Below are 25,337 nucleotides of genomic sequence, written 5' to 3'. Positions count from 1 at the left end.
CTGACTCTGGCTGGAATTGTCCAACACGATTTGAAATGCTCCCCAAGAGCGGAAGACACTCACAGCCTCCCGCAAACAGATCTTCTTAAGTTCTTCAACTTTTTTCAGAAGTTTTTCTTGCAACAGCTTTTCCTTCTTCTTGAGTTCAAGGATTTTCTCTCTCTTTTGCTCCTCACTGACTTCCGAGTCTTGAGAACCTGGTGGGGGGGGGCGGGATTGGGAGGGAGCGCAGAGAAGGTTTATACAAGGCATGTTTCCTTCCTTTTTAAAGGACAAGGGATTTTTAAGCCAAACCTGCTGTTTAATAATAGTTTATTTCTTTTCCCCTTGTTTCTGAACATAATAAAAGGAAACTGGAGAACATTTTCTCATGCTTCCAAGCATCAAACAGAGCCTGGTAATAATATATGCCTTTTGCATTTTGGCTCAGTCATTTTAGAAGCAATGATAAAATGCTTAGTGTTTCAGACACACCCAAGGAAAAAAATCATTTTTCTGAGCAGGAGAGAAGGTAAGATGTTCCTTGAGATAGCTGTTTAGAATGTTCTTTTAGAAAGTAAGCAAGGCAAAGGAATATTCTGTGCTTCAGGTTCACAAGCTGACAATGGGATTTAGACGAGAAATTATTTTTAGTGAAGTTACGTATACTTAGTGAGACTCTTATCCAAAATTTCTACAGAGGAAGGGTTTAGGGGCAAAAATCACTTTTGGGGGGTGAGGTGGGTTCGAAGGCTGTGGTCATGGTTCAATTTATGTTAAATGGAGAATTAGACAACCGTTTGTATCAAAAACTACATATTGGGGAAAGAAAAAGCTTATGAACCTTATAGGGAGAAAATATTCTTGCAAGCTACCCTGAGGCACTCACTATTTTAGCATCTATTGTTAATTATACAACCTGACTTTACTATTTAACTTTCTTCATACTCTTTTAAAAATTAATTTCAAAATTTATTCAAAACCGCAATATACTGTAGGTTCCATATGCTTATTTATTCGCAAAATAATGGGTTAAAAGATACTTTTGAAAGTGGTTTACATATTTATTCCCAAAATAATGGGTTAAAAGATACATTTGAAAGTGGCGTACAACCAAAAAAATATGAAATAAGATAAAGATCGCTTGCACGCTCTCTAATCTAAAAATATTACCTGAGGAGATTAAACTGCCGTTGCTTGCCATGATGAACTGACTTTTTGCCTCTAGTGTCACCATTTTGGAGACCCTTGGTGTTCCTGTCTCAGTCAAATCCATTGCAATATCGTCTAAACTCCTGGCTGAAGGAATTTTTGCCTAATATAACATTGAAATGGAATTCATTCGGTTAAACCTATTTCAAATTAATAAAGCAATTCAGTTACTATGGAATAAAAATGTCAACACAGAGGACAATATAGAATTTTTATATAGAAAAGTGATATTTTTCAGAACAAAAATATAAGATTTCAGCTTTGCAGTTAAAACGTTTTAGTAACTAGGCATGATTCCTTCTCATGGTATAGTTCAGTCATTAACATTAAAACATCCTGAGTGTACACACATACATGCATGCCAAAAATTTGGCAAATCTTACAGTTTTCAGATCAGGTTATACGTTGCCCATTTTTTTAAATGTAAGAAAAATTAAAACAATTGGTAGTAAAGTTTAAAAAAACAAAACTCGAGGAACAAAAACCCATGTGCTTGCATCTTTTCTGAGAAAGCTTATCTTGCGAACACAAAGCCAGTGAGGGAGAGGACTTTGTCCTTATAGAAATGCTTCTAGTTACTTACTTTGCTTTGCTTCCGGTCCAAGTAAAACTGATGCTGACTAATTGCCATTACCCAGATGGACTTGATGAGAGAAGAGTTCGCATACCACGTTTGCACAAAGAGGCCACTTTGCCCAAAGGTTCTTCTGGATACCGAAATCCTAAAAGATTAAGGAAAGCACTCAAACGATCTGTCTCTGGCCCAGCACAACATAAAATGTATCCAGTGGGTAATGTTGTAACAAAGCTTCTCCTTAATTGTTTTGGCTCTGCCATAACTCTTTTGCTGTCAGGGGCCAAGCTTCTGATTTTCTCCTTTTATGAGAAAACCAATCACACCTGGGTAATGGCTCTCTGTAAAAGCAGCATATTAAACAACACATTCACACACTCAAAAGCAGATGAGAAAATGGGAAGAGAATTTGAAAAAGAACAGATACATGTATATGTATAACTGAATCACTTTGCTGTACACCTGAAACTCATACAACATTGTTAATCAACTATGCTCCAATGTAAAATAAAAATTAAAAAATAAATTAATTAACTTAAAAAAGAAAATGATTACAAACTAATATACCAACTGTATAATATTTTAGAAAAACCTAAGTCTAGTATGGTCATGTGCATAAATACACACATTCTGCATTCTGTATAGAAGCATGATATTGGAAATTATAGAAATTAAATATTTTTTTAAAAAGCAGATGAGAATTAGCCACATTAGAGGATGTAATAAAAACATTTAGTTAAAGACCATAGCATGTGTGATCATCACAAGAAGGCGGGAATAAATGTGATAATATTTTAAAGACAAAGCAACCAGGATCTGCGGGGTCAGCACCTTCCTTAAGGTAAGAGAGCATCTCAGGTCTACGTAGAATTGTCTGGCTCTGGCACTATCAGAGGATGAACATAATAAAATTATGTGCGTCCAGAACTGGTCCAGAGTACTGCTTATGCACCAGATGAAAAGAGGAGAGAGGGTCAGAGTAAGGAGAGGGCAAGAGAGAGAAAGATGGGGGGAAGGCAGACACTGTGTAGGGGTGGGGGTGGAAGAAGGGCACCAATGTCCTTTGTAGGAATTTGCCTTATCTCTTTGGGTCATCTTTTTGCCACAGCTGTTTCCTCCATCCCTCAGACCTCCAAATATCCATAAACTTATCTGAAAAGCAACCGCTGAGGGCCGATAAGGAATTCCTCTGAGGAACTTGGAAAGCCTACATCCTGACTTCAATTCATGTAGATAATTTAGCAACTTTTTATTTAAGTGACCAAGAACACCAAACTTGAAAATGAGCAAAGGATCCGAATAGACATTTCTCTAAAGTAGATATACAAGCGGCCAATGAGCCCGTGAAAAGATGCTCAGCATGCAAATTCAAAGCAGTATGAGCTTATCACTGCACACCACCAGGATGGCTATTCACACACACACACACCTAAAAATAACAAGTGTTAGGGAGAATGCGGAGAAAATGAAACCATGCACAATTGCTGGTGGGAATGTAAAAGGGTATAGCCTCTTTGGAAAACAATCTGGCAGTTCCTCAAAAGGTTAAAGAAAGAGTTACCATTCGATCAAGCAATTCCAATCATAGATATATACCCAAGAGAAATGAAAACACGTGCACATGAATATTCATAGCAGCATATCTGGATAGTCACCAGGCTCATACAGAAAAAAGTCTGTGATCCTCACCTCCGTGGATCGTGAACTTCAACAGCAAACTTTTTCTCACGGAAATATAAGTTCTCCAGCTGTTTCCACTGGAATAACTAAGAAATGAAGAAAACAGAAAAGCCACACAGCTTTAATTAATGTTAACTTTTACTAAATCTAGAAATCAGCTTAATAATGAAAAAATCAAGAATTAAGACTGAGAATTAAGATTAAGAATTAAGCACTAAGATTAGGCATGAATATGTAATGCAGTCTTTTTACAAACGAACTATAACGTGAAACCTTTTTCTGATGGTAATCTTCACCTCATCAATCTTCTCTGAACAATAAAACCAGGCAACTGTGGGGAACATGCATACTATTTTTCCTCTGACTCAACTAAATAAAAGGGTAAGGAAATCGTAGATTCCAGTAAACCCATGCCTTCTGATCAAAGACGTTGACTTCATATTTAAATGGAAACAAATTCAAAGGGATGTCTCAATAAGACCACAGATTAAATTCAAAAGAATGTAAAGTGAAAGTAAAATGGAACCCCAAGCAGGGGTGATTCTCCGAGATACCAGTTTCCCGCCTACAAGTGTTCCTCTAAATGGGACAGAAACTGAGCACTCGGAATTGGAGGCAGGGTAGGGTGGGAGTGAACACTGACACTGACCTCTTGGTTTCTGAGCTAGAGACTCCAGCTTTTGTAAATAGAACCCATTTCTACTGTTGACATTCTAATGCTACACTGGGTGTTATTTGCCAGTTGGTTGGGAGAAACAGAACTTACTTACTGGCAGTGGGCATCTGAAATCTAAATAACTTGTGAAAAGCAGCTCATTCACAGAACTGAGTGTGCCCTGCTGCATTTTCTGGGTTCATTCCCAACCCCTCACGTTAACCTGAGCCCCTGCTTGTCCTTTTAACTTTGACTTCATAGTTGACTTCCTTTTCTCCATCCCAGTCTTCATGATCAGAGAAATACTAGCACAGCGATTTCATTCCATTATTAGACTTTGGCTGGATTTTTAAATTATGTTCAAAGAATCTTCAAAAAGCATTTTAATCACCAAGATAGTAACTTCTCTGCAATGCATGATCAGCAAAACCATTTCCCGGGGTACGGGAACCAACACTTTTCACCAACATGTAAACCTCATGTTGGGACTTCCCTGGTGGCGCAGTGGTTAAGAATCCGCCTGCAAAGGCAGCGGACACAGGTTCGAGTCCTGGTCTGGGAGGGTCCCACGTGCCGCGGAGCGGCTAAACCCATGGGCCACAACTACTGAGCCTGTGCTCTAGAGCCCACGAGCCACAAGTACTGAGCCCACGCACCTACAGCCTGTGTTTTACAACAGGAGAGGCCACCGCAGTGAGAAGCCCGCGCACCGCAACAAAGAGTAGCCCCCACTCGCCGCAACTACAGAAAGCCCACGCAGCAACGAAGACCCAACACAGCCAAAAATAAATAATAAATTAATTAATTAATTAAAAAAAAAAACCAAAACCTCATGTAGAGGAACAGCACGAGCTAAAGGTTCCTGTGCACACATAGCTGGAAGACAAACGTTTTCAAACTGGACCCCCAGTCCCAAACCGAGTAAAATAAACCAGCACCCACTAAGAACACAGCCCTTCATGGTCTGAACACGTAGTGTCTGTAACTACAACCATCACCCAGGTAGAAAAAGGAATTTGTGAGAGCTTAAAGCTACATACCGATTTTCTAAAATGTCCATAGGTTTGAGGCTTTCATTTCTTTTAATCCCAAGGTTCCAAAAGTGGGACAGAAATGGGAAGGAAAAGTCCGAGGTGCTCTCTCCCTCCCCCCCGTCCTGGCCAGGCAGCTCCGGTGAGTTCTGAATGGAGTTTCCTAAGACACTTAGGTGTAACTCAATTTCACAAACCAAGCCTCCCACGGCTGACACCCTAATGACATCAGCAACTCCACCGAGTGACATCACCCCAGTTCCACTCCTTCTTTGATCAGGAAGAGGACAGCTAAGTTCTCTCTAGCAGATTTTCCCATGACAGAGACACATTTTTCAAATGGGGTACAGGGTAGATTCAGATGGCTGTTTCCTGGGAAGTAAGCTGCTTTGAATCCAGGCACAAACTTCACTAGAGGCTGGGTGAGGGAGACATTGCTCCCCCGTTTTACTCACCCTGGACGCGAACAGGTTTGACAGGAAGAGCCACAATGCAGCTCAGCTGTGTTTTCCTTTGCGTCCATTCCCACACACATAAAACCAGGGCCAGACTTGAAACCTGATCTCTGAAAGCCGCCGCCTCTCCCTCTTATCACTTACAAACGTGAAATACTAGCGCTTTTGCCAGCAGACGGACAGCAGACGGTCCCCCTGCAAGCAAAAACCCTACTTAAAAGGTGAAGGGTTTCAGCTAATTTAAAGAGTGAAATAATTAGATGGCAACTGGGTTTGCAAATGAACTTACGGGAAGGAGACTGCATTTTTACGTCTGAAAGGCAAAGCCATTTCCCCACCTGAAATCTTAAGTTTTTGCAGGGAATTCCCTGGAGATCCAGTGGGTTAGGACTTGGTGCTTTCACTGCTGTCGCCCAGGTTCGATCCCTGGAAAGCTTTTGCAAAATGTAATTCCATATATGTGCCTGTAATAGTATAAAAGTGAAGAGGAATGGCACAAACTTCCTTCGTGATAGCGGTTGGGGACGATAGAATGTATGAGGGGTAAATGGCACAGAAAACTTCAATGTTACCAGTCATGTCTGATTTACTTTATTAATAAAAATAAGATGAAGTAAATATAACAAAATATTAGTAATCGTCAATTTAAGTGGTTATGCAGGTGTAGTCACATTCTTGGTATTCCTGTATTTTTTTAATTTCTAAAAATTAAAATAAAAGAAGTTTGTATAAAATGAACAAAGGTTGGTCTGTTTCATACAAGAGTGAGATTTCCACTCCCTAACCATTTGGGAGGCCTACATTTTAGGCATGTATTACCTTTATGATTCTTATCAATGTTTGAAGTTGCTAGGAAAACACTTCTAACTGTAGTTGCTCTTGATCTAGCTGGCAGCTGGAAATAAGCTAGTTTTTCTGTTGAAATTTCTGACATCATTCTTCTATCGTGCTTTTAAATTACCTTGGAGTTCTCCATCTCACAGAGCAGGATAAGACTCTGAAAATGGCAATGGAACCGAGGTAAAGTGGATTCCATTGCTCATGCAACACGTCTAGGACAGCACCTGGCACATAGCAGGCAGCTGCCCGATCTTCATTCCTGTCCTTTTTGTACTTCAGTGTTTTCCTTAAAGGGTAAATAAAAGGCCCCCCCTCTGGTCAAAATTACTCAAAATTTTGGACCAACGGAAGGATAAGAGGAAAATGCCAAAGAAATATCCACCAGGCTGACCTGACTTGTTGGGGCCTCTGTATTACAGAAATGGCCTGACAGGGAATTCCCTGGCGGTCTAGTGGTTAGGATTCAGCTCTTTCACTGCCGTTGGCCCGGGGTTCAATCCCTGGTCGGGGAACTAAGATCCCTGCAAGCTAAGCCATGCAGCACAGCCAAAAAAAAAAAAAAAGAAAAGAAAAGAAAGAGAGAGAAATGGCCTGACATATAAGGAATACTCTAAATCACCTGAAAGATGAAGAAGGGTTATAAGAAACCATTTAAGAAAAAAGAACACCAGAGCCTCCCATCAAGCCTCTGAGATAGCCTCAACCACCAGAGGGCAGACAGCAGAAGCAAGAAAAACTACAATCCTGCAGCCTGTGGACCAAAAACCACAGTTACAGAAAGATAGACAAGATGAAAAGGCAGAGGGCTATGTACCAGATGAAGGAACAAGAAAAAACCCCAGAAAAACAACTAAATGAAGTGGAGATAGGCAACCTTCCAGAAAAAGAATTCAGAATAATGATAGTGAAGATGATCCAGGACCTCGGAATAAGAATGGAGGCAAAGATTGAGAAGATGCAAGAAATGATTAACAAAGACCTAGAAGAATTAAAGAACAAACAAACAGAGATGACCAATACAATAACTGAAATGAAAACTACACTAGAAGGAATCAATAGCAGAATAACTGAGGCAGAAGAACGGATAAGTGACCTGGAAGACAGAATGGTGGAATTCACTGCTGCGGAACAGAATAAAGAAAAAAGAATGAAAAGAAATGAAGACAGCCTAAGAGACCTCTGGGACAACATTAAACGCAACAACATTCGCATTATAGGGGTCCCAGAAGGAGAAGAGAGAGAGAAAGGACCAGAGAAAATATTTGAAGAGATTATAGTCGAAAACTTCCCTAACATGGGAAAGGAAATAGCCACCCAAGTCCAGGAAGCGCAGAGAGTCCCATACAGGTTAAACCCAAGGAGAAACACGCCGAGACACATAGTAATCAAAGTGGCAAAAATTAAAGACAAAGAAAAATTATTGAAAGCAGCAAGGGAAAAACGACAAATAACATACAAGGGAACTCCCCCATAAGGTTAACAGCTGATTTCTCAGCAGAAACTCTACAAGCCAGAAGGGAGTGGCATGATATACTTAAAGTGATGAAAGGGAAGAACCTACAACCAAGATTACTCTACCCGGCAAGGATCTCATTTAGATTTGATGGAGAAATCAAAAGCTTTACAGACAAGCAAAAGCTACGAGAATTCAGCACCACCAAACCAGCCCTACAACAAATGCTAAAGGAACTTCTCTAAGTGGGAAACACAAGAGAAGAAAAGGACCTACAAAAACAAACCCAAAACAATTAAGAAAATGGTCATAGGAACATACATATCGATAATTACCTTAAAGGTGAATGGATTAAATGCCCCAACCAAAAGACATAGACTGGCTGAATGGATACAAAAACAAGACCCATATATATGCTGTCTACAAGAGACCCACTTTAGACCTAGGGACACATACAGACTGAAAGTGAGGGGATGGAAAAAGATATTCCATGCAAATGGAAATCAAAAGAAAGCTGGAGTAGCTATACTCATGTCAGATAAAATAGACTTTAAACTAAAGAATGTTACAAGAGACAAGGAAGGACACTACATAATGATCAAGGGATCAATCCAAGAAGAAGATATAACAATTATAAATATATATGCACCCAACATAGGAGCACCTCAATACATAAGGCAACTGCTAACAGCTATAAAAGAGGAGATCGACAGTAACACAATAATAGTGGGGGACTTTAACACCTCACTTACACCAATGGACAGATCATCCAAAATGAAAATGAATAAGGAAACAGAAGCTTTAAATGACACAATAGACCAGTTAGATTTAATTGATATATATAGGACATTCCATCCAAAAACAGCAGATTACACGTTCTTCTCAAGTGCGCACGGAGCATTCTCCAGGATAGATCACATCTTGGGTCACAAATCAAGCCTCAGTAAATTTAAGAAAATTGAAATCATATCAAGCATCTTTTCGGACCACAACGCTATGAGATTAGAAATGAATTACAGGGAAAAAAACGTAAAACAGACAAACACATGGAGGCTAAACAATACGTTACTAAATAACCAAGAGATCACTGAAGAAATCAGAGAGGAAATCAAAAAATACCTAGAGACAAATGACAATGAAAACACGACGACCCAAAACCTATGGGATGCAGCAAAAGCAGTTCTAAGAGGGAAGTTTATAGCTATACAAGCCTATCTCAAGAAACAAGAAAAATCTCAAGTAAACAATCTAATAACCTTACACCTAAAGAAACTAGAGAAAGAAGAACAAACAAAACCCAAAGTTAGCAGAAGGAAAGAAATCATAAAGATCAGAGCAGAAATAAATGAAATTGAAACAAAGAAAACAATAGCAAAGATCAATAAAACTAAAAGTTGGTTCTTTGAGAAGATAAACAAAATTGATAAGCCATTAGCCAGACTCATCAAGAAAAAGAGGGAGAGGACTCAAATCAATAAAATCAGAAATGAAAAAGGAGAAGTTACAACAGACACCGCAGAAATACAAAGCATCCTAAGAGACTACTACAAGCAACTTTATGCCAATAAAATGGACAACCGGGAAGAAATGGACACATTTTTAGAAAGGTATAACCTTCCAAGACTGAACCAGGAAGAAACAGAAAATATGAACAGACCAATCACAAGTAATGAAATTGAAACTGTGATTAAAAATCTTCCAACAAACAAAAGTCCAGGACCAGATGGCTTCACAGGTGAATTCTATCAAACATTTAGAGAAGAGCTAACACCCATCCTTCTCAAACTCTTCCAAAAAATTGCAGAGGAAGGAACACTCCCAAACTCATTCTATGAGGCCACCATCACCCTGATACCAAAACCAGACAAAGACACTACAAAAAAAGAAAATTACAGACCAATATCACTGATGAATATAGATGCAAAAATCCTCAACAAAATACTAGCAAACAGAATCCAACAACACATTAAAAGGATCATACACCACGATCAAGTGGGATTTATCCCAGGGATGCAAGGATTCTTCAATATACGCAAATCAATCAATGTGATACACCATATTAACAAATTGAAGAATAAAAACCATATGATCATCTCAATAGATGCAGAAAAAGCTTTTGACAAAATTCAACACCCATTTCTGATAAAAACTCTCCAGAAAGTGGGCATAGAGGGAACCTACCTCAACATAATAAAGGCCATATATGACAAACCCACAGCAAACATCATTCTCAATGGTGAAAAACTGAAAGCATTTCCTCTAAGATCAGGAACGAGACAAGGATGTCCACTCTCACCACTATTATTCAACATAGTTCTGGAAGTCCTAGCCACGGCAATCAGAGAAGAAAAAGAAATAAAAGGAATACAAATTGGAAAAGAAGAAGTAAAACTGTCACTGTTTGCGGATGACATGATACTATACATAGAGAATCCTAAAACTGCCACCAGAAAACTGCTAGAGCTAATCAATGAATATGGTAAAGTTGCAGGATACAAAATGAATGCACAGAAATCTCTTGCATTCCTATACACTAATGATGAAAAATCTGAAAGAGAAACTATGGAAACACTCCCATTTACCATTGCAACAAAAAGAATAAAATACCTAGGAATAAACCTACCTAGGGAGACAAAAGACCTGTATGCAGAAAACTATAAGACACTGATGAAAGAAATTAAAGATGATACCAACAGATGGAGAGATATGCCATGTTCCTGGATTGGAAGAATCAACATTGTGAAAATGAGTATACTGCCCAAAGCAATCTACAGATTCAATGCAATCCCTATCAAATTACCAATGGCATTTTTTACGGAGCTAGAACAAATCATCTTAAAATTTGTATGGAGTCACAAAAGACCCCGAATAGCCACAGCAGTCTTGAGGGAAAAAAATGTAGCTGGAGGAATCAGACTCCCTGACTTCAGACTATACTACAAAGCTACAGTAATCAAGACAATATGGTATTGGCACAAAAACAGAAACATAGATCAATGGAACAAGATAGAAAGCCCAGAGATTAACCCACGCACCTATGGTCAACTAATCTATGACAAAGGAGGCAAAGATATACAATGGAGAAAAGACAGTCTCTTCAATAAGTGGTGCTGGGAAAAGTGGACAGCTACATGTAAAAGAATGAAATTAGGATACTCCCTAACACCATACACAAAAATAAACTCAAAATGGATTAGAGACCTAAATATAAGACTGGACACTATAAAACTCTTAGAGCAAAACATAGGAAGAACACTCTTTGACATAAATCACAGCAAGATCTTTTTTGATCCACCTCCTAGAGTAATGGAAATAAAAACAAAAATAAACAAATGGGACCTAATGAAACTTCAAAGCTTTTGCACAGCAAAGGAAACCATAAACAAGACGAAAAGACAACCCTCGGAATGGGAGAAAATATTTGCAAACGAATCAACGGACAAAGGATTAATCTCCAAAATATATAAACAGCTCATTCAGCTCAATATTAAAGAAACAAACACCCCAATCCAAAAATGGGCAGAAGACCTAAATAGACATTTCTCCAAAGAAGACATACGGACGGCCACGAAGCGCATGAAAAGATGCTCAACATCACTAATTATTAGAGAAATGCAAATCAAAACTACAATGAGGTATCACCTCACTCCTGTTAGAATGGGCATCATCAGAAAATCTACAAACAACAAATGCTGGAGAGGGTGTGGAGAAAAGGGAACCCTCTTGCACTGTTGGTGGGAATGTAAATTGATACAGCCACTATGGAGAACAATATGGAGGTTCCTTAAAAAACTAAAAATAGAATTACCATATGACCCAGGAATCCCACTACTGAGCATATACCCAGAGAAAACCGTAATTCAAAAAGACACGTGCACCCGAATGTTCATTGCAGCACTATTTACAATAGCCAGGTCATGGAAGCAACCTAAATGCCTATCAACAGACGAATGGATAAAGAAGTTGTGGTACATATATACAATGGAATATTACTCAGCCATAAAAAGGAACGAAATTGAGTCATTTGTTGAGAAGTGGATGGATCTAGAGACTGTCATACAGAGTGAAGTTAAGTCAGAAAGAGAAAAACAAATATCGTATATTAATGCATGTATGTGGAACCTAGAAAAATGGTACAGATGAGCCGGTTTGCAGGGCAGAAGTTGAGACACAGATGTAGAGAATGGACACATGGACACCAAGGGGGGAAAACTGCGGTGGGGTGGGGATGGTGGTGTGCTGAATTGGGCGATTGGGATTGACATGTATACACTGATGTGTATAAAATTGATGCCTAATAAGAACCTGCAGTATAAAAAAACAAACAAACAAAACAACTAATACTAAACTTTCATTGGGTTATTTGTATGGAAATATGTTAATATAAATGTTTCAGACATTACATGAAATTTCTAAAAATCTTATATGTTCTGGTATAATGTTATATAAGTAATAATCCTAGTTATTACTTTAAAATGTATATCTCAGAAATAACTAATTTTCTTGTCAACTGCATTATTATGAACTTTCATCAAATCTTTAACTGTGGTCATTTTTAAGTCTTTTCTCATTTACAGACAGTTCTGGGTGTACTCTGATGCTTTTGCAAATATGTTCCTATTAAAGGGTTTCATCTTCAAGAAATTCATGGAAAAGACTCTGACAAGTACAGGTTTCTGGTAACTGACTGTACTGCTGAACTGAATGAATAAGCATTTTCAGAACTCTAATGAAAAACTGATGAACTCAAAAAAGTGCTAACAAAAGATCAAGATGAAAAAAAAAATTTAATTACATGGGACTGAGTGAACTGATGAGGATGAGTATAATTTTTGTGACTTTCTGTCTGAATTTAAAAAAAAATCCCACAAGGACTCAGAGGCAAAGAATATACAAATCAATTTTCACGACAAAGTAAAGGAGCTGTTACAGTGGAGGATTACTGGACTGAATGTCAATATTATGACATAGTATGAGTGTGTTTCAGGTTTGGTAATTGCAATCATTGTTGCTTTTGTTGTGGTCATCCATGTACAATGCTTCATGTCAGTCTATTTATCTCTTGTAAAAATAAAATACACTGTGTGTGTGTGAAAAAAAAAAAAAAGAAAAGAAAAAAGAACAAAATTCAAAGGAAGGTAGAAGGGAGCAAAGTACGCTTCACATTCTCCACTGTTTGGAGAACACTGGTGCCCCTACAGAGTAGGACTCTTATAGCGTATGATGTCTTACAGGACAGAACAAGACTATTATATATATTATATTATGTGAATGTGTATGTATAAACAAAATTTGTAATTTTCATATTAAAACAGAAAAAAAAAATTTGCCCAAGACAAAATTCCCACTCCTGGAGATTTGGGGGGTGGGTGGGTAGGAGAAGAGGAGTTTTATTTGCTTTGCAACACAGAGTTATGAGCCTGAAACTGCACTGTTTTCTAAAGTGATCATTAAACAAGCATAATGACAATCATTAATTAGTATTTATTGTTGTTTATGTAGCACTCACTAGTAGGGATGAGTTTGAAATTGTGTTGTGTTTAGAATTCATGGTGTTAGTAATGAAAGGAAATACTTGCATGGCGACAATAAAACCATCAATTAGGTCTTCCAGACTTCTTTCTACTCTACTCTACTCTCATCTAGAATGATTAGTTGTGCCCTTTAGCATCAAAAGAAGGAAGTAGATAGCAAGAGATGAAATAATCGCTGGGATTAACTTTGAGATTACAAAATAAATAAACAAAGAGATAAACCAAAAAAAGTCAAAGAGGAGCAATGTGAACAATGATAGTAACAAAGAGATAATCAGAAAAACTACAACAGGAAGAGAATGTTTCCTTAGGTCACAGATCACCTTGTCTTAAAAAAAGAAAGTGTCAAAAATTTAATAACTGACACAGAAAACCAAAGCTGAATCAAATCTTATTTTAAAAGTGAACGTGTGTAAAATGCCGTAGTCAGAATCTATTCCCTTTATCCTTAGATGTGAAGGAAGTTGACGGTTTTAGAATAATTTGCCACGCATTATTACACTTTATTTAATGAGATGCATGGGTTGAATATTTAAGCCATTTTGTTGAAAACTAAATAAACCTCAGTATTTAGTTACTGATAGCCACCCACTATTACAGCCTTAAAGAACTGGAAGAAATCACCTCTTTCCCTTTCCTATGCTACAATCACACTGGTTCCTAAACATCTGAGGCCACTGTCAAACTTTAGGAAAAAAGACTATAAGGAAAAGCAGAGGGACTTTCAGGAAACCGGGAGTCACAAACCTAAGTAGCTCTTGGAGTCCTTTACACATTCCTCTTCAATTAACAAATATTTCTTGTCCACCTTCTATGCGTGAGGTCCTGTTCTTGCTGGCAGATAATAGCCAGGTCCCCTTCCGTGTGATGCTTACCTGAACCAACCGGACCACATCAGACTGCCTTGGTTTACATGCTGATTTCACCACATGCGCTTTATTTGGCAAGCTGCTTAACTTTCTTGAGTCTCAGTTTCCTCATCTGTAAAATGGGACCAACAACGCCTGCCTCAGAGGGTTGTTGGAAGGGTTTAGTGAGATTATGTTTATGAAGCACTTAGCACACTGCCTGGCTCAGAATCAACATTTAGTAAGCGATAAAGCTAGCTGCATCTGTTAGGAAGGACCCTCAGTCCAATTCCCTTATTTTATCATCTCTTCTGAAGATGGAGGAGAGCCACTTAACAGCAGAAAGAGAACTAGAAACTGCTGTCTGGATCCCACATCTGTCTTTCCACTGATGAGAAATAGCCAAGTTATTCTGTTGACACTTCCGTGTCCCTCAGATTTCCAATTCTATGAGCTTCAGCCTCTGTAAAAACTGCTGTATCTCTGTTGATTTCATTGGTGGTTTCCTGATACACCCTCTAGGTAGGAAATCTGTTCACTGTTCCTGTATCACAGAGGTCATAGAGGAGGTACGTGAGAATGGGTCAAAGGCACGCCCACAGGGAGACGCAATGGCAGCAAGCTAGCAAGCTCCCTCCTGACTGGAGTACCCAGAAAAGAAGAGACATGCCCTAGCATGTACAAAAATGCTGAGGAGTGTGACCCACTACCAGCAAGGGGGACCTTTGGGGTAGTGAAAGACAAGGAAAAGTCTTGGACAGAAAGGATGCACTGTCTCTTTGAATCTTGATGGATTGCAAGTAGACAGCACCCAAAGGTTTAACACTAGGCAATGACAGGAAAGACATCATCAGAGGCTTGGTTTTTTTTGTAATAGCACTTATAATACAGGTTAATCATTTAACTGCAAATTCACTTGGAAATGACTAAATTTGGGATAGTAGCAGCGTGGTGTATGACTGTATATCAAATAATTACTCACATAGGGTGATTCCCCTGCTGTAACTTGAAGCAAAACAAGATCACTGTATTATTGATTTATTCTTTTTTCATTTTAAAAAAGTTACACTTGATGAGTATACTGTTAGTACCCACAAGCCAGCTAGCAGATCTGTTTTGCCTCCTGGAGTACCAAAAAATTAGAATTTTGCAGGATGATGAGCTTTGAGAAAGCCAAATTGACCTACCTTCTATCCAGCTAGCCATCTTTTGACCAAATATTTATGTGACTGAGAATGAGTCTTCCCAACAACCTTATGGGGAGGTACTACATTTAGCCCCATTTCACAGAAGAGAAAACTGAGGCTCAGAGAGGTTTAATTGGCCAAGGTCCCAAAGTTAAATAGGGGCAGATCTGGGATTCACACCCAAGCACAACCATGGCTCCAAATTCCCCAGTTACCAGAGCACACTATCCTGCCTTTCTTACTTGGGAAGAGTATTCTATGGAGATTGTTATGTTAACCAAAAAAGAAAGAAAAAAAGAGTAATTCCCAGTTCAACCTCATAGGAAGAAAACGGCAGCAATTACGACAGCCATTTGCAGAAAAGAACTCTGAGTCTCTCATGTTTGACTTAGACTAGTGGTTCTCCACCAATGATGATTTCTCTTCACTTCCCACCCTCACCCACAACTCCCAGAACATGTGGCTATGTCTGGAGACATTTCTGGTTTATCCTACTGGAGGGGAGGCTGCTACTAGCATCCTGTGGTTAGAGGCCAGAGATGCTGCTGAATATCAGACCATGCTCAGGACAAAATGATCTGGCCCAAAACATCAATAGCGCAGAGAATGAGAACACCTGACTCAGAGGATAATTTCTGGTGACATAACTATGCTTTGGTGGGTGAAGTGTGTTGATGAAGAAGATAAAATTTTTGCTATAAAATAATGAATTTTGGATTTCTCTTTTTCTCAACTAGGTATGTCTTTAGGAACAAATAGATGTCTGGATTGTTTTCTAAATGCAAATGTTCCCTCCCAGAAGGACTTAGAACAACTGATCAGACTACAAGACGCCATGCTCTCAATGCCCGGGAACACACCAAATGGTACACTCTCAGGTAGAGAAAATTACTTTTTCAGATGTGATGTGATAACCCTTCACACATAAAACATCAGGTCTTAAACGCAAGGAGTGAAACATTCTGAGTAGTTTTGGAAACGTTTAGACAAAGATGTCCTGGGTATCAGAAAATGCAGGATATAAAAATCTGACCATCTAAGAGGATGTCATCTCATATAAATTCCCTCTGTGGCCAAATCTCTAACCTCTCAGAGCTGATCTAATGACTTCTGTTAGTACTTGCAATAGAGCGCTCACTGCACGTATATGGTATAACCAGGGCTGACCTGTCGCTCAGAGACACCTGCATGGCTCTTCTGGATGTTTACAGCTGGCATCCCTCCTCACAGGTTGGTACCTAGTCTGCTTATTAAATATTTTCAATAAAAATCTCTAATTTTGAATATGATTTTGTCTTTCCAGATGGGTTGTCAGGTCCTTGAAGACCGGGACTGGGCTTTTTCCTTAAACGAGATAAAGAATATAAAGTAGGGGACTTCCCCAGTGGTTCAGTGGTTAACCACCGTCCAATGCAGGGGACTCGGGTTCGATCCCTAGTCGGGAAACTAAGATCCCACGTGCCGCGGGGCAACTAAGCCCGCGGGCCACAACTACTGAGCTGGTGCGCCTAGCTAGAGCCCGTGTGCCGCAAACTACAAAGCCCACGTGCTCTGGAGCCCGGGCGCCACAACTAGAGAAGAGAAAATCTGCACGCCACAACTACAGAGAAGCCCATGTGCCACGATGAAAGATCCCGCATGCCTCAACGAAGACCCTGCGTGCTGCAACTAAGACCCAACGCAGCCAAAAATAAGTTACATAAATAAATAATAAATAAATCTTTAAAAAACTATATAAAGTACTATAGGGCCCTTGCAGACAGAATGGGCTCATTATTTTTTTTTTGGAAAAATATCAGAGTACATTGCACTTTGTTAAGAGATTTGCTCCTGAAGGATGAATGAATTAAAACCAAACCGATCTTTGGTTATAAGTACAGAATGAAGAAAACTTTACTGTTTATGCCCCGTGATAGAAGAAATTTTCACCATGCTTTATGTACTAACTGGCTTTCTCTGCATTTGGACTGGTCAATCCTATTAGAGAGCTATCTTTCATTTTTCTGTATGTGCCAACAATTCAGCCATTTGGTAAATGCCTAGAAACACAGAGTAACAGATGAGATAATGAAATCTAATGGGTTTGCCTGTCCAGCAGCCCTTTCCTCTTTTTCAACCATCACCTTCAGTTTCTACAGGGAACACACTCACTCTTTAAGCTCTAGCTGTAGGGGTCTCTCAGTTTTTATAACGTGCCCACCTCCCTCCCATCAGCATACACTGTTCTCTGACATGAACATGCCAACCCATTCTTTGTTTTAAGACTGGCTCCTTCTCACACTTCAGGTCTCAGCTTAAATGTCACCTTTCTCAGAGAGGCCTTTTCTGAACACCTGAAACATCCCTACCCATCCCATTTTTGTCCCTCTGTCTCATTTGTTTCCATCAGAGACTATTCAAAATTTATAATTATGTCTTCATTCTCTGCTCACTTGTTTGTTTCTCATTAACCATCCCCCTGGAAGACTTCCAAGGAAACAAACACCAAGTGACAGGAACTACTTATCACCCTCAGGATCTATTTTTCCTTCTAACAAAACACCTTGAGTGATGGCTTTGTCCATGAACACCCACCTAGAGTATACACTGCCCAGCCTCCTTTGCAGTTAGACTTGGTGATTTTTTCTTTAAACCTTTTTTAAAAAAATATTTTATTTATTTATTTATTTGGCTGTGTTGGGTCTTAGTTGCGGCAAGCGGGATCTTTCGTTGTGGCACGTGGGATCTTTTGTTGTGGTGAACGGGATCTCTAGTTGTGGCGTGTGGGCTTAGTTGCCCCGAGGCATGTGGGATCTTAGTTCCCCGACCAGGAATTGAACCTGCATCCCCTGCATTGGAAGGCAGATTCTTAACCACTGGACCACCACAGGAGTTCCTAAACTTGGTGATTTTATGAATAAGGCTGCTTGCCTTGGCTTCTTTCCATCTGCCTACCGGTTGTGAGATGAAAATGGAGACTTACCAATGCCCATCCAATTCTCTGAGAGTTCCCTGTTTTAGAAGAACTGCTTCAAATTCTAATAGTGATTAACTACAGGAGGAAAAGACAAATGCCTATGCTGCCCAGTAAACTTTCTATAAATTAGAGTATGGTGTAAAGGGAAAAATAATTAACCATAAGTTTGTTTTCTATGTCTATGGGCAAGGGGCAGGGGGAGGGATAAATTAGAAGTTTGGGATTAACATATACACACTACTATATATAAAATAGATAACCAACAAGGACCTACTGGATAGCACAGAGAACTGTACTCAATATTTTGTAATAACCTATAAGGGAAAAGAATCTGAAAAAAAAAAATATATATATGTGTAACTGAATCACTTTGCTGTAAACATGAAAGTAACACAACATTGTAAATCAACTATACTTCAATAAAAAAATAAATAAATTTAAAACAAGAAAGGAAAAATATATAGTCAGTGAAAGAATTCACTAACTCATTGGGTCCACATAATGATCTGTGAGGTAGATAGACAGAATTCTTTGATTTTGATAGTTGAGAAAATAAAGACCCAAAAGGCTGAGTGACAGCTCCAGGTCAGCCAACCAGTAAGTGGAGTGCCAGACTGGTTCTTATTTCAAATCCACCCTATAGGGTTGGAGTTCTCCTCCCGCTGACTCTGTAGAAGGCTTTAACAATCAAATTGATTCCTGGTGTGGCTGGAGCTTAATTATATACTTCACAAAGCATAGACCGGATGGACTGGTCTCCGGGTGACATTCTGTAATTCTTTTTCTCCCTGCCCATCATACTTCATTTTGTATTGATGTGGAAAGTATAATACAACTGGACGGCACACATTCTCTTCTCTCTCCTATAGTTAACCTCACCTAGAATTTAAGCAGCATCCTAATCGAGGTCCATGGTGATGGGGTAGTGGTGGAGGAAGCAAGGTGGGTTTAGAAATGACCAATATGGCCGTGCTTAGAAAAATAAGCAAGTCACTGAGTTTAAATGAAATGAACCCTGTACTTTTATGACAAGGAAACAGGAAGACTTTTGTGCTGGTTACTTAATTCGTCTGCTCTAGGCAATTGGGAATTCCAATTAATTTAAAAAAATCAGTTAACTGATTTTTTTCCCCACCCTGAAATGCCCTGGGGTAATGACATGTATCACAAGACTTTCTTAGTCTTATAATGCAGAAAGATACTAATCTTGAAAATCATTTTATCCTACTATGGTCTACCTATAACACCTTGACTAGCATGTCATTTTTTTTCCTCCCACCTCTGACAGGTTCTGGTTTTCCCCAGGGAAATAACTTGCTAGAGGGGTAGAAATCAGTCATGACATATACTAATACTTAGCCACGGACCCATTGTCTACTTCTTTGTGAAGAACAGACATTTTTCCTTGAAATACTGAATGAACAATAAAAACCTAGAAGGCACGTGTTTGAATTTTTCTTTTTTAAATAAAGCTTCATCGTTTTTAAGTTTGAACATCCTACGATTTGAAGTTGAGTTCTGGTATGTTTCACATTCCCTAAGAGTTTGCAATGACACAGTTCATGCACAAAGGAAGGATTTAAAAGAAAAACTGCTTATGACCTGATTTTTTAATACCGTATTTTTTGTGGATTGTAACTCAGAAGTTAAAAAATTTCTCTTAATTTGCATCATACCTTAGGGCATTGTGGTTAATGAATTGGGAGGGGCAGAATGCTTACCAGTCTCTGAAAATAGTAAATGTGAGTGTGGACTCTTATGTGGTACACTAGGGCTCTGGGTTTGTAGCAATGTTGGGTCCTTCCTTAACCAGTGATCCAAGAATATTTCTCATACCCTTCTTTATTGTCTCTCTCCCTCACTACAAATGAGTAATTACCAGTTATGGAGTTATGACTGTGTATCAGGCACAACACTAAATATAATCTCATTAATTCTTACAACCACCCTAGTAGTTGGTGGCATTACCATTGTACAGATGAGAAAACTAAAAGCTTAAAGAGAGGTTAAGCAACATGTCCAAGGTCACACAGCAAATGACATCAGAGACAGTCTTTGGATTGCTTCCCAAACCCTTGCCCTGTTGCATTATACTACGTGCACTGCAAACAAATCGACCCCCCTGACTGGCAAAAGCCTTATAGACAGTACACATGAAGAGCCTTTGCTGGGTGTTTTGGGAGGTAAAACAAACACAGTCTCCGATATTCAGACCCTATAACTGACAGACATTATGTGGAAAGGATAGAGGCCTCAGCCTGTGGACCTCAGACCAACCCTTTTTCAAAACAGACTTTTGACATCTTATCATGGGTAATTCTTCCTCCTTCTGGCCTGTTTTTAAGCCATGTAATTATAATGCAGCAGGCATGTGATTCAGGAGGCTGAGCATCTACGCAGCCTCCCATTCCAGCCTTTGTTTCATTCCAGTTTGGCAATATGACCTTCATTCCTGCCCGGCCATTGGTAACTTGCTGGAGCACAGGTCCACGCAAACAGCTGAAGCGTGATCCTCCTTTTATATGTCAGTGTTCACGACCCTTATTTGTGCAACTAAGCCAAGAAGGGGACTTTAGAACATCCTCCTGCCAATGAAACTCTTAAGTTGTCTAGACAGGAAAAAATAAAGATACGGAAGCAAAATCCATCGTCAGGTTTAACAGAAGAAGCAAGGAGAAAGCAAACAGTGGTACAAAGTGGACACCTGCTAAAATAACCAAGAAAGAGAAAGCAAGACAGTGATGACACCAGATGGGCTGTTTATGGTCCTTTTCGAACTGAATGGCATGTCTTGAAAATGAAATAGGAAAACTCCTGCAAATTGCAAAAAGGAAGTGGCTTCTGATCATTGTCTAGACTCTGAAATGAACAAGCAAACCTGATTATGATCAGTGTCAAACAATATTTACCAATTTCTATGAAACTGTGAATGTACAGAAAGGCCTGTGCGTCATGAGCAACTGACAGGAAATTAACAGCAATATTTACTGTGCAGATTCTGATTCACCATTATTTTGGAAGAAAGCCTGGTTGCTTTTAGTAGATGCATTTAGAGTCTGTGAGAATCTCAATTTTCTCAAGCCACATCAGCTAAGAAATTACTTGTGAGTCGATTTAAGTTATATTTTACATGCAAGATTCAGAAAAACCAAAGAAATGTTATTTCTTAAAGTAAAATTCAGGGAAGAAATAAATTACCAAAAAAAAAAAAAATGTTAACATGGATGAGGTCTACCTTAAGAAAACATGATCTTACAAAATAGATAATAGGGGCTAGTTATTTGCCTTGGCTGAAATTCATTATGCTACAACTCACTCTTCCCACAATGGAAACAATCCAAATGTTCATCAAGAGAGAACTGGTTAAATAAATTATGTATTTCAACACCATGGAATACCAGTCAGCTTTAAAAAGAGTAAAAAGACATCTGTTTTAGAAGTGATTTGGAGAAATGTGACATAGTATGGAATAGTATACATAGTAAGATTTCTTTCTCTCTGTAGAAGCTTTGTATACACGCTGACAAAGTCTAAATGAACCAGTATCAACAGCCACTATGGAAAACAGTATGGAGGTTCCTCAGAAAACTAAAAATAGAATTACCATATGATAGAGCAATCCCACTCCTGGGCATATATCCAGACAAAACTACAATGCAAAAAGATACATGCACCTCCATGTTCACAGCAGCACTATTCACAATAGCCAAGACATGGAAACAACCTAAATGTCCATGACAGATGAATGGATAAAGAAGATGTGGTACATATATACAATGGAATGCTACTCAGCCATAAAAAAGAATGAAATAATGCCATTTGTAGCAACATGGATGCAACTAGAGATTATGATACTAAGTGAAGTAAGTCAGAAAGAGAAAGACAAATACCATATGATATCACTTATATGTGGCATCTAAAATATGACACAAACGAACCTATCTACAAAACAGAAACAGATTCACAGACGTAGAGAACAGACTTGTGGTTGCCAAGGGTGGGGGTGGGGGAGGGATGGAGTGGGAGTTTGGGATTGGCAGATGCAAACTATTCTATATAGAACGGATAGACAACAAGATCTTACTGTATAGCATGGGGAACTATATTCAATATCCTGTGATAAACCGTAATGGAGTAGGATATGAAAAAGAATTTATGTATATATATAACTGAATCACTTTGCTGTACAGCAGAAATAACACAATATTGTAAATCAACTCTACTTCAATAAAAAAATAAAATAATAAATAAAACAAAATAAAATTCATAAACAAACAAACAAACCAGTATCATTCTCTTGACAGTGATTATCACAGGGGAGGGATGGGGATTGCTGAAGAACTTCCCGCCCCCAATTGATGTTTCTGTAGTGTGTGCTTTTTTGTTGTTGTTGGTTTCTTTTACAGTGACTATTTAAAACTTTTGGTAAAAACATTAAAATATATAACTGTAAAGAAAAACTGTATGCCCATATCATTTCTAACATTATTAGAAATTTGGTCTTAGAAACAAGTTTTCAAATACAACCAATATTACTCGTATTCCTCCTGGAAATCAAGTATTCCGTACTTCAACTGATCTGGGTCACTGGGCCAAAATTATAGAGATCAAGTTCTAATTGTATGATTACACAAATGCTTACTTACCATGACTCACACAGATGGATCTTTTGTTAAAAATAATGCTTTCCTATTTTTACTGATAATTCCCAATAAGAAGCCACAGTGCCCAGCTAGTCTGATCCAGGAGAGCTGGATGGACATTCAAAAGGGGCTGTGGGGCTTCCCTGGTGGCGCAGTGGCTGAGGGTCTGCCTGCTAATGCGGGGGGCGCGGGTTCGGGCCCTGGTCTGGGAGGATCCCACATGCCGCGGAGCGGCTGGGCCCGTGAGCCACGGCTGCTGGGCCTGTGTGTCTGGAGCCTGTGCTCCGGGGCAGGGGAGGCCGCGATAGTGGGGGGCCCGCGCACCGCGGTGGGGAGTGGCCCCCGCTTGCTGCGGCTGGGGGAAGCCCTCGCACGGAGGCGGGGACCCAACACAGCCAAATAAATAAATAAATAAATAATTAAAGGTGCTAATAATTAAAAAAAAAAGGGGCTGTGGTTTGTCCTGGGCAACACCCTTTCATGTTTTCTGTGCCAGTTTCACAACCATAAAATGGGAAGAAAAGGGTAGCTTATTTATTCTCTAAACTCAAAGGAAGATTGTAAGTACTGATTGAAGCTAAAAGGACACTTAGAAGATGAAGAGCTTGTGGTATTATGACCAGGGCCTGACTTTATGAAAAATATGGCTGTTTTTCTAGTACAAATTAAAGCAAGAGACAGATGGAAGTGATAAGAGCTATTTAAGGCTGTGATGTCGGGGTATGATAGCGCAGGCAGCCTGAACACGGTCTGTTATTATAGGTCATTGTTTCACAGCTGTGATTCCCAGGGATGGCAGCAGAGGACAGGGAGCGTGGCAAAACCTACCAGCATGGGTAACCCTTTATGTCATTATAATACTGAGTAGGCCAGAGCAGCTAGATGGATATCTACACGAACTCATCACTTCTTATATAGGCAAAAAAGTATTGTACACTCGTGCTTGGTCAAGAGGAACAACCTCATAATCAAATTGCCAAGAATGTAACTTATTAGCTCTGGAAAATCCAAACCTGATAGTGTGACCCTTTAATAAATGGCACGTAACTTATTTTCCTCTACAAAAAGTAGACATGTTAAATGTGGAAAATTGTGAAACAAAGATAAGCAAAACTAGCAGCAGTAGTAGAAAGAAGGTTACTTATAACTGTATCACTGAGAGGTAACTAGCACCAAAAATTTTGGCTTATGTCTTTACAATTCACCCATTTGTTTATCCATCCAATATACATATGTATATGTATGCATATGTGTGTGGATGCATGTATGTATTTTTATATATGTAAAATTCATTAAACAAATGACATCATCATGTTCATACTAACTTAAAATAGAAACCTAATTGTATGTACTTGTAAACTACGTTGTGATCAACATCCTTGTAGTTAAATCTTTGTGTGTAATTTTACTTCCTTAGAATAAATGATCAGACGTGGAATTGCTGTATAAACGGTGCATGAATGAATTATAAAAAGTATTTTACATTTAACTTGAGTCTTCTCTAAACCTGGGACTTCACTAATCAAAAGTTCTTTACCCAAGATTGCTTGTTGCCCCTTAAAGTGATGTTTCTAGCTCTAGAACAGCTCAATGTTCTCATAAGTGTCTGAAATGATTCACACTTACTTTCCGAGGTTTCACCTTATCTTGCAAATCATACTGGCCAATTCCTTTATAGCTGATTCCAAGCCACCAAGGAAGTCCTTGTTTATCCTAGAAGATGGAAAACCATGAGAATCAAGACCTAATTGTTTAGTCTTCTAGAGATGAAGTAATATCTACCAATTTCATCCTTTAACAAGTATCAACAAGTCAAAATAATTTTGTCTTGGTAAACAGAACACTATTTAAAGTCCTAACTTGTTATTAAAATGCTTTCTTAGAGCTTCTTCAAATAAGATCTATAAGTCAAAACACACCAATACTATGAACACCATCAAAACGAAAGCAGCATTATTGTTAGGATTAAACAGTTGGAGAGAAGAAATAAAATGTAAGTAATTCAACCAGGAATTAATCCAGAGTACAAAGCCAGTTAACCACTGGGGAAAAAAAAAAAAAAAGAAGAAGAGAAAGAAAAAGAAAAAAAGCTCTTTGTTCTCTTGATTAGTAACCAGCTATATAAAGGTCAGAGAAGTTTCCAAAGAATTACAACGATGAGAAAAGTGGTTCGAAATCCTAATGTTTATAATATACTGAATAAATGAACATGGGAATACTAAAAAATTCTTTGGGTGAATTACATGATTCAAAGACGAGATACTTGAATAATGACTTTGAGGTACATATG

At 38.8% G+C, this 25,337-nt stretch overlaps 1 protein-coding gene across 9 annotated transcripts in view; it reads right to left on the bottom strand.

Annotated features, from left to right (window-relative positions):
• The window catches only part of FRMD4B (FERM domain containing 4B), a 339,770-nt gene that overhangs the window by 21,827 nt on the left and 292,606 nt on the right, over positions 1 to 25,337 (bottom strand). For all 9 annotated transcript variants that reach the window (XM_068557491.1, XM_068557496.1, XM_068557494.1 and 6 more), the window contains 5 exons: positions 24,674 to 24,760; positions 3,455 to 3,531; positions 1,775 to 1,913; positions 1,153 to 1,294; positions 64 to 197 (listed from right to left, as the gene is read on the bottom strand). In XM_068557491.1, the coding sequence (XP_068413592.1) occupies positions 64 to 197; positions 1,153 to 1,294; positions 1,775 to 1,913; positions 3,455 to 3,531; positions 24,674 to 24,760 (579 nt within the window). The remainder of the gene's footprint in view (positions 1 to 63; positions 198 to 1,152; positions 1,295 to 1,774; positions 1,914 to 3,454; positions 3,532 to 24,673; positions 24,761 to 25,337) is intronic.

Source organism: Eschrichtius robustus, chromosome 12 (genome assembly GCF_028021215.1).
Source record: "Eschrichtius robustus isolate mEscRob2 chromosome 12, mEscRob2.pri, whole genome shotgun sequence".
Classification (NCBI taxonomy): domain Eukaryota; kingdom Metazoa; phylum Chordata; class Mammalia; order Artiodactyla; family Eschrichtiidae; genus Eschrichtius; species Eschrichtius robustus.
Note: the sequence above shows the minus strand (reverse complement) of the source record. Positions and strands in the feature narration are given on the sequence as shown.